Raw genomic sequence first — 10,352 nt, forward strand, 5'->3', positions numbered from 1 at the left:
AAGGTCCTAGATTTGATTCCCCAGAACAGAAAAGGGGGGGGGAGTATGAGGGATATGGGGGAGATTTCACATTAAATGAAAGTAATTTGTTTCTGATGTTTTTGCAGAAAAATATAAGATGAAAGAAGGCAGCCGGTATGCAGAACCCAGAGGACCCCCGGCAACTTCACTGATTTCATTAAAAGTGCAAATATGGGTGACTTTGGGCAGAAGACTTGGCCGGCTCCTCAGTAGCCCCTCCAGGAGATGAAACTACAGCTCCCACAACGCTGAGGGTCACAGGGGCTGGAGGGAGGTGTGCATGGCTTGGCGCACAGCAGGCTCCCAGATGCCTGGGGCTAGGCTGAGCATATTCCCCTTCCTGGGGTCCGCCAGCCTGGCCTGGGTCTTACAGCAGAGGACACTCAGATCTAGGGGCTCCGAGCCAGGGCTTTGAGCGCAGCCCTTTCCTCTTCCTTCCTCAGCCCCAGCTATGATCCTTTAACCTGTCTGGCAACCACTCAGCACCCGCTGAGGCTCCTAATCAGAGGCACTTCTCCCACAGGCATTTGGTTTTGGAGAGCGAGGTGCAGCAGTTACCTGTAGAGAAGACTGACCACAGGCGTGTGTGGGGGGACTACTTGGTTCCTAGTGCTGCAGCAGGTCAGCTCCTGGTGTGCCAGCCTTAGCTTAGCAACTCTTCTTGGTCAGCAGGGCCACACAGAGCAGCACTTGGTCCCTGGACTCCACTAGTGATACTTCGCTTTGTCTGGGAGCTCTAGGGCAATACTCTGATGTGTCACACAACCAGCCCAGTGCCTATGCCGCAAAATATTAAAAGACCCAAATCCAGACTCTCTCCCACTTGGTTCCGTCCCTGTTTAAAGAATATTAGGTTAGTCCCTCTCTCCATGGGGACTTGGAGATAGAGAAACTGGAAGTCGGGGCTGAGCCCTAGAGGCCGGGGTAAGACCAGGACTCATAGTGAGGTGCTTTTGCTGTCTTCATTTTATGAATCAAAAAGCTGAGTTGGGGTAGTGGTGCAGAAGTGTAATTTTGCAGTCTGGGAGACTGAGGCAGGAGGATGGATTTAGTGAGGCTCTGTCTCACAATAAAAGGGGGCAGGGAAGGAGGATTTGGGATGTAGCTCAATGCAAAGGCCAAGGTCTCTATCCTCAGCTACTGGGGATAGAGACTAGAGGTGGGCTGGAGTAGTGTAGCTCAGCGTAGAGCACTTCCCTAGAGCATGGGTTCAATCCCGGGTACCACAAACGAATGAACACACAAACAAATGAAATAAAATACAGAGGGGTGCAATGGACAAGCACCACAGCTAGATTTTGGCTGGATGTTGTCAAGCCTGCTTTGTCCTCTGTAAAACTGGCACTGGACAAGAGCAACGTTTGTGAGTGAAACCTGGGCTCAGTATGGCGAAATCGGTCCCAGCTGCAGGATCACCAGGTAAATTGTTGCGGCCCTTCGACATCAGGAGGTGAGCGCTGTCCGCAGGATATCCCTCTGTGTCCTGCTCTGTACCCAGCCTAGCTGGACAATTGTCACAGCTGTGAGAGGAGACCCTCTGTGTACTTCTGGTAGGAGTGTCCCTTCCCTTAGCAACAGATTCCAGGATGTTTGACAAAGACTAGTTCTTGACGTTTCCATCTGTAAAACCCACTGAGGCATTCTTTGAAGGAGGATGAGTTACAGTGTTGCTCCCGTAGCGGTAGGTAACGAAGGGCCCACGTCCCTTTGCTCTTCGTGTAGTGCAGCAGTGTGGGGTACCTATCAGGGCCCTGCCCTCCCTCTCTGGAAGGACAGAAAAATCAAACCTGTATTTTACCATTACTGGCTATTTGCTGGTGGCAAGTCTTTAAATCTCTCCAGGTCTCAGCTGCTAAACTCTAAAATAGGATCTCTCCCCGAAAGTGCCAGACAAGGGACCCAGACTGGGTGACTTTTGTTATAAATATTATCATTTTAACCAGTGAAAGTGCCTGAAACGGAGGACCAGCAGCCTTTGCTCTCAGCACTTTCTGAAGTGCGTGCGGAAAGCAGAAAAAAGCACGCGTGCATGGTCAGCGCACTCACTTTAATGGGAAAAGGTTTCTCATTTCTTACAGCAACAGATAAAAACATAAATACGGATGGGTGGGCAGCGGCAAGACAGCAAGGGCCCGGGCGCCCGGCCCAGGCTCGGGAAGGGCGGCCAGACTTTGGGCCCCCAGGTCCGGTGCTTCGTCCTAAGTTCGGTCCGGTCCGTAGGAGGTGCTGGGCAGGGACACCCGAAGAAAATCCCCAGGCGGCTACCGAGACAGCGGGCTGCAGGGTCACTCACCGCAGACGGGTGGCCGCGCCCGCTCGGGACGGAGGCTAACGGTGGTGGAAAACTTTCCGAGGCGTCCGCAGTGGTGAGCGATCGCGGCGGAGCCTTTCCTGCCTCCCGAGACCAGACAGTGCGCAGTGCGCGCGGGATGCGTCAGGGGCGCCCCAGGCGGCTCCCTTCCCTACCAGGCTCGGATGCCGTGTAGCGTGGACACTCCCGAGTTACCCTGCGGAATCCCGGGGCTCTGCACAGCGTTCAAGTCCCCGACGCCGAAGTTCACGAAGTTGTTGTTGGCGGCGGCGGTGGCCGGCTGCGCCGCGGGGGGCCCGGCCGGGTAGGCGGCGGCGCAGCTGTAGCCCGGGCTGCAGGCCGCGCCCCCGTAACCAGGGTAGGCGGGGTAGGCATTGTAGCCGTAGGCGTTGAGGCCCACGCCGTAGGCGGGCGCGTAGGGTGCCGAGTCCCCCAGGCACGGCTTGCCATCGCGCACCAGCACGGGCACCGCGATTCTGCGGGCAGGCGGCGGCGGCGGCGGGGGCAGCCCCACCAGCTCCAGAGTCTGGTCTTGCCTCTGCCGCTTGCACTTGTAGCGCCGGTTCTGGAACCAGATCTTGACCTGCGTGGACGTCAGCTTCAGCACGCTGGCCAGCTGGTCGCGCTCGGGAGCCGACAGGTACCGCTGTTGCTTGAAGCGCCGCTCGAGCTCGTAGACTTGCGCCTGCGAGAAGAGCACGCGCGGCTTCCTCCGCCGGCGCGCTCGGGGCCGCTCCGCGCTGTCCCCCTCGGGCTTCTCCAGCTCCACCACCTTCTGCAGTGCGCACAGCTCTAAAGGGCAACAGAGGAAAGATACGCTTGGTTAGAGCGTCCGTCCGGAGGACAGCCTGTCCGGCGGAGCGCTGCTCGCCTCCGGGCAACGCGCCCTCGAGGGTGCCGCCCTCCTTCCTGGAGCGCCCAGCTTGGCTTCGGCTCACTGGCCAAGAGCAGGGGCTCCAATCAACGCCCGCTGCTGCTTTACTCTCGACAATCAATGAAGCAAGTTGGAAAGCCCAATTGCTAGGGATGGCCCTACACGCTAGAAAACAAAACAGGGGAAAGCTTTGACCCTTGGGAAGTTCGCGTCCTGGGGACTCAAACCGAGATGTAGGATTTCAAATTGCAAAAAATATAAAACCAAGTGATGCTGTGGGGTGAATTACATTTGAGAAATCAGTTGAAAGAATCTGTAGGCCTGCCGTGTGGTGTGGAGCAGTCACCTTGTCTCACAGTTAAGGAATCAAAGAAACAGAAGGCTAAGAATGTTAATTTGGTACTGGAAAGCTCACACGTGGATGCACTGTGTTGGCACTGTGCCCAAGCAGCTAGGGGTGGCAGGGGACCTCGGAACCTGCCCTGGCTGCTTACTCAAGCGGGATCTCAGTAGCGATAGGTTCTACTCTCCCAAAGATGTTCCCGAGCCTTCTCTCTGGTGTTATACAAACCTACAAATCCTTTCCCGGAGCAAGCTGAGCTGGGCCGCCATTGCCCAGTGACCCAGCTTCTGGCCTTAGGCAGACACAAGAGTTGGGCCCAATTCTCCCCAGCTTGCCCTTTCTGAATGAGACTGTGGGCTAGGGAAGCTGCTCCCTCTGCAGCTCTCCAGCCTGTCCTGGTACCTTAAACTCTACCTTTTCCAAAGTTTCCTGGAAGAGAACCTCTTGGCCCTGGTTCTGCTCCAGAAACTGTATTGGAAATAAAAGCAACATCAGATTGCCGGTGGTCTGAAGTATCTCATTTTAAAACCAAAGGCCTCGCTTCCGAAGACTCCACTGGCCTGGCACAAAGGAGGAAAGGGCCCAGGAATCCCGTCCGGAGTGGGCTCCTAAATGTCCAGTAGTGGACTCCAGCGTGTTTGGTGTCAGCACTTTTATTTCTGTTTTGTTGTTCTCCCCTAAAAAGTGTCACAAATCCAAGAGATTTAAAACCCCTGTTATAGAGATTATTTCTGCTCTGTCTACCAACAAATTGAAACTTCACAACACATCTGAGGGCCTCAGCGGCCTGGGACTTTGCTAGGCCCGAAGAAACTGTTTTGTCCCTTGTTTTCCGATCATCTCAATCTTACATTTCCTCGAAACGAAACTTTCACGGGACGCAGAGCCACGGCTGCCGGTGCCCAGCCCTGGCCAGGAGGCCAGGGGTGCATCTCCTCCTGGGCCTGGTCTACACCGCCCGGGCTTCCCCTTACCTTCCTTATCCGCTCTGGGGTCCTTAGCCGGGTCGGGGTCGCCGTAGGCACGAGGGTAGAAGGCCGGGGCGGCGGGGAAGGCAGGAGCGCACTTGGAGGGCGACGGCGCGGGCCCCAGCTCGGCGCGCAGCTCCGGGAGGCCGGGCGCCGCGGGCTCGGGCGCCGAGTAGGCCTCCGGCTTGAAGGCGGCCAGCATGCAGGAGGCGGGCGCTAGGGTGGCCTCCAGGCGCGCCGAGAGCTCCCCGGCGGCCAGGCTGCGCTGCTGCTGCTCCAGGTTCAGGATGTCTTTGACCGAGAACGGCGTGGGCGTGAGCGCGGGACTGGGGAACATGGTGGCAGCGCCAGGGTCACAGCGCCAGGTGGGCGGCGGAGAGAGGCGCTGCCCGCGGCCCCCGGCAGCCTCCCCGCATGGTGCCAGCCGCCAGCCCGCGCACCCGCCTTCCTGCTCTGGCTGTGCAGGGGCAGCAGGTAGGCCGTGCACCAGGGGCAAGAGAGGCGGGACCTGGTCGGAGGAGGGGGATTCAGCCTGCCATTGGGCCAGGGGGCTCGTTGACAGGAGCGACAAGCAGTTTCGTGTCACCTAATATAGTCATACAGCTAGGGAAAAAAAAATCCTGCTCAGCGGTTTTAAAGGGGCCGCGGTGCATTTCGAAGCTTTGCCTTTTGCTCTTCCAGCCTGAGATGGCCTTAGCAAGATCTTTCCCAGAGAAGGACCTCACGCTGCCCTGAGCCAGGCCTCTGGGTCGGGTTGGGTGGGTGTGGGACTGGCAGGAAGATTCCTTCCCATCCGCAGCCATCCGAGTGAAAGAACGAAGGATGGGCAGGAAGCTGGAGAAGAGGGCTTATTTCCCGGGATCAGTGAGGACTTTTCACGGACTCTTCTGGCCAGGAAAAGTCTGCATGAGGGAGAATGAGAGTGATGGCAGGAGGGGGAGATTCTGGAAATTTGGGCATTTTATTTTGCCTCAGGGACCTTCCCCATGATCCAAATCCCTGGGTGGCTCCTGGGTTGGTCAAAAAAAAAAAAAAAAAAAAAAAAAAAAAAAAGGGAAGTGGGTGATTGTGGGATAGAAGTGGCATATACTGTACAGCAAGGTGTAGAGTATTACTTGGGGATTCGGTACCCACTTGGGGAACTGACTCTCCTCCTAATAAAGCCCAATTCAAGACTCTCAGTGGTAAACTCAGCTGCCATTCAGAAAAGAGCTGTTTTCCAGCTACCTGCAGCCTTCTTTCTTTTCTGGAGCCCACCAATCCTGCTCTCTACCCTCCCTGCTGGGCAGTTAGACTCTGGATCTCCTTGTCTCTAAGGCCAGGGGACCCAGCCTAGGTTTAGCTCCCAGCCAGGCAGAGCTCCTTGGAGCCCAGAAGGGCTGGGATCTCTCCAAGGCAGCCGGGCCCAACTCTGAGTGGGGTCCTTCTAGAGGACCAGGCACATGGTGGCAGGGCAGGGCAGGTGGGGTGGTCATTTTTCGTGCAGGTTCAGTAAGGTAGGACACTTCTGTTGGACAAATCTGCCAGGGTGTCAGGAGCACAAGTTAAATTGCTGGATTCTGCTCAGCCATGTTCATCCCTAGGAGTTCCAGTCCTGCATGGGAGATCTGGGGAATGCTTCCAGCCTTCCCTTCCACTAGCACGTCAGTTGTATTTTGTGTATGGCTTCAAAGAAGTCAGAGGAGGCATAGGGGCTCTAGGCTAACTAAGGACGTTGTCTTCCTCTCACTGCAGATAGTAAAGCTCACTGGTGGAGAAGTGTTGATTTCCCATGACCTAATGACCAAAACTTGTGTAAGAAGGGCCTGGGTGAGATACTGGGACCCCCTGAGTGGGGACATGGAGGACCTAGGAAGAGGCACTTGTGGTGGAAGGGTGGTGCCTATTCAAAGGCTAACCACTAAGACACCTCACTGGCCACCCAGGCCCAACATGCAGAGGGAGCGCTGGAAATACAGGAGAGGGACAGAACTGACATAGTCATCCTTCAGGCAGCACCCTGAGTCAGGGTGTATGTGAAGTCAAGCACTGGCCTGGCACTGGATCTTTTCCTGCCTTTCATCAAACCCAAACTCTCAAAGCCTGTGCGCTCGGGAGCTGGGGTGCAAGGAGACAGGCTTGGCTGTACAGTCCCTGAGGTCCTCGGCCTCGGGCCCCATGGTGATTCCTGGTGCCAGCAGGCAGTACCAGGCCAAGGTCACCCCGGAAAGATCTCCTTTCAAGTTTTCCAGCCAGGGATGACTCTTGGTTGTGAATTTGTTAGTTTGGTCTATGGAAACCACCCTTTCCGAAATGTACCCAAAGAACGCTTCTCATCCTCCCGTCTCTCCACCCCACAGCGGCTAGTTACACTGGTCTCCTAGTTACTGGCCTCGGCTAGGCTAGTTGGGGGTCTCAGCTAAGGTAGTGTGGGGACCACACTGCCTTGGAAGATTGTGTTTTGGGGTGGTGGAAGAGGATGTCTATCGCAGAGGTGGTGATGACGTCTGGCAAACGAGCCACATCCGATTCAATTAAATGTCTCACTGAAAAGAGCTTGGAGCGAGGGTCCTGGGAGCGCTGTTAAGTGAATGGGCTGGGCTGGCGGCTAGCGATGACAGTTTGAAAGATTAGTGTGAGTCAGCTCCTGAAATATTGCCGTTTAATGGGGGACATCGAGGCTGCATCCGGAATCCCTGCTTTAACTTTTAAAAAAAGAGATAGTTCTGAAGAAAGAAAAAAATTACCATTTCCTTTGCAAATCAAAGCAGTGAAGATTTATCACCTATTTTTGGATAAAGGGGTTCTCAGAGCTGGCAGATCTATGGGTCAGGTGTCATAAAAAAGGAAGGGGCGGGGGAACCCCTTCCTATTTAGAAAAAAAATATCAGTGACTTTTCCACCTCCTACACCCTCTACAAATCGGGCAATAATTTCTCTCAGCTTGGGGAGGGCCCTGGTACTTCAGGAGAGAAGAAACAGGGCGAAAACCACCAAACACTGTGCAAAATTGAAATTTTGGTAACCCATGCTGGTCTCTATAAAGAAATGTCCAAGACCAAGAATTTCAGTTTTTGCTTTGCAATCAGTGTTATTTCCAAGTACAAAAGAAAATGTTTTTTCTTTAAATAGATGCTGCAGTGGTTGGGGGCGGGGTGGGACGAAATTTGATTCTCTGGCCTTAACAGGACACAGCTTCCATCTTCCCAAGGGCCCTCGGCCCAACCTGGCCGCTTCTCTAAGCCGCACTTTGACCAAACTAGCAGGACAAACAAACAGCCCGGAGAAAGGCAGGAAGAGACGGGAGCAAGAGAGGCGCGATCAGAAAATTCGTGCACGGATCCCTCCTCCGCCTTTTAAAGACGTGGTGCTTGCAGATTAGTCGGCTTTGCGGGTGGCTCGAGCACGTTGTGCGCAAATAAATTTTTATTAATTGCAAAGCGATCGGAGCAGCCCAGCACCCACCTCCCTTCCTGCAATCACCAGGGCCGGCCGCAAAAGGTATATATGATTAATTGAAAGATAAGCTGGAACTATCACCGGGAATGTCATTAATGCGCCGGGGAGACGTCCATTGGAGACAGGCGGCGTTATCCGCAGCTTTATCTTCAACAACGCCTCGCTCTCGGCCCGCGCCGGGGAAACAGATGGGGGTTTCTGTCTGGGAAGCTTGCCCCGTGTTTATATTTTGGGAAGAATCGCAACTCTTGGGAGTCCCCGGCGGGCCCCCTGATAAATGAACATTAGCACTTTTTCGGACTACTGTATCAACAAAGCGGCTGCGGCGCGGCAATAATTGGCGAGAAAGCAAACAGAGCGCCGAGAGCGCGCCTCTGCTCTTCGTCCGGCTGATAGATGAGCAGCCGCGGCTGCGCTGCGGGCTCGGCTCCCGGCCCGGCCCGGGGCCCCTGGGCTCGGCTTCCGTCCTGGCCCGGGGCGGGGGTGCAGAGGGCTGCAGCCCTGGGCTCCCCTCCGGGTGACGGCCGGGCACCGGGTCATCTTCGCTGCGTCCTGGTGGCTCCCTGGCACCCTCTGCCCGGAGTCCGGGGCGCCCACTGGGCTCCACACGTGCTCTCTGTAAATGTCCTCGCGGCTCTCTTACGCTGATCGTTTGGCTGGACAGAACGAGGCTCAGAGAGATGGGGTGACTTGTCAAGGTCACGCAGGCTGGCAGTGACAGCGGCAAAACGTCAGCATTCCAACACAGGCGCGATCCCAGACTTCAGATTTTGTCGTGGTCCTTGTTTTCTTGCTTTTTGCCTCTCGATGCTTTCTAGAAAGCCAGGCCTCCCACCAGCCCCAGAAGAGAAGAGGAAGGGGCTGTGGGATTTGAGACGCTGGGTTTCTCAAACCCTTCGTGGACACTCAGATTTCCCTCATGGGGAGGGGAAATTTAAAATATTCTCTGCTCAGTTTCTCCTCCCCCTTCTTTTGGTAAGAATAAACTTCTGCTTTATTGAGCCATAATTTACTGATTGCTCCTATTCACATAGCTGTTCAGTCATCACAATCAGCTGTGAAACATTGTTATCTCTTTCAAAAGAAATCTGAGGCCTCTATTCATCAACCCCCACCTTCCCAGCCCTGGCCAATCCCTAATCTACTTTCTGGCCCTATAGCTATCCTGGGCACTCCATACAAAGGGAATCCCATAATATGTGACCTTTCATGTATGGCAACTTCCACTTAGCATGATGTTTTCAGTGTTGATCCATGTATATCAGTACTTTGTTCCTTTTAACAACTAAGTATATATTCCACTTTATGGATCCCTCATTCATTATCAGTCCATGGGCATTTGGATTGTTTCCACTTTTGGGTTACTGTGAATAATCACCCTATTGACTTCTTTCCTATGATCTAAATTTTTAGAGACCTGGGAAACCGCTCAATTAACTGACTTTCCCTCAAGGATGACTTCATGGGCCTGACACTTGTGCAGCCACACAGGATATGAGCTTGATTTAACCTTCTGTTTCGACTTGAAATGCTTGACAATTTTTGAACAAGAGACTCCACATTCTTATTTTGTACTGAACCTACAGTTATGTAGCCAGGCCTGCTTTCTAGGCAACCCGGGGATAGAATAACTCTTAGTCTCCAAGGTCCCTTTGCCCCATGCCCCTGCTACCAGAAAGCCCTCTGAACTCTTCAAAGGCTGTCTGTGTAAAGCTGCATAGTCAAAGGAAGGACCTAGATCCACAAGAGCAGATCTACCCGGCTAGAGCATCCTGTGTGTGTGTGTGTGTGTGTGTGTGTGTGTGTGGTATAGACTACAAAAATGGGTCAGAATTTTGAGTGCCAATTGACTGAGTTTAGTTACTACTCCATAGTAGTGGTTTGGGGTCCTCCATCCTTTTACTCACACTGCCTGGGTGCTCATCTAACAACCTGGTGCACCACCCGAAATCTTCAGGCCCTGAAGGTGCAGAGCTGTTCAAGGAAGGATGTTGGACTCTGAGTCAGTACTGGTCTGGTCCGGCCTTCCATACCAATCCAACCAGAATACTTTTCTTGAACTGTGAGGAGAGGTGTAGGGAAGGCGCTTGTCCAATCTATAAAAAAATACCAGTTAAGGTGAGACATAGTTCCCTGCCAATTGTAATTTTGTATCTGTTGGGAGGGGGCGTGGTTCATAGAGCAGTATGATTTCACTGAAACAAAAGTGATGTTAGCCAAGGAAAATGTACGATTATTCTTGTACTAAATATGTTTAATTCTAGATTACAACTTTGACCTTTAAAATTTTTTGATCTTAAAAATAAAACATAAAACTGCTGTACAGTATTAAGGTAATAATTTTGCAGTATTCATATGCTTTAAAGGCTAGAGATAATGGCAAAAATTACCACATAG

At 53.5% G+C, this 10,352-nt stretch overlaps 1 protein-coding gene across 1 annotated transcript; it reads right to left on the bottom strand.

Annotated features, from left to right (window-relative positions):
• Nucleotides 1-2,057: 2,057 nt before the first annotated feature.
• Nucleotides 2,058-5,454, bottom strand: Nkx2-5 (NK2 homeobox 5). Its single transcript, XM_003473344.4, has 2 exons — nt 4,524-5,454; nt 2,058-3,124 (listed from the first exon to the last, which is right to left on the bottom strand). The coding sequence occupies exons 1-2, from the start codon at nt 4,852-4,854 to the stop codon at nt 2,484-2,486; spliced, it is 972 nt and encodes a 323-aa protein (XP_003473392.3). The 5' UTR covers nt 4,855-5,454; the 3' UTR covers nt 2,058-2,483.
• Nucleotides 5,455-10,352: the final 4,898 nt, after the last annotated feature.

The sequence above is a fragment of the Cavia porcellus genome, unplaced genomic scaffold, assembly GCF_034190915.1.
Source record: "Cavia porcellus strain 051 isolate PalLab524CR breed Dunkin Hartley unplaced genomic scaffold, mCavPor4.1 scaffold_19, whole genome shotgun sequence".
NCBI classification, from domain to species: Eukaryota; Metazoa; Chordata; class Mammalia; order Rodentia; family Caviidae; genus Cavia; species Cavia porcellus.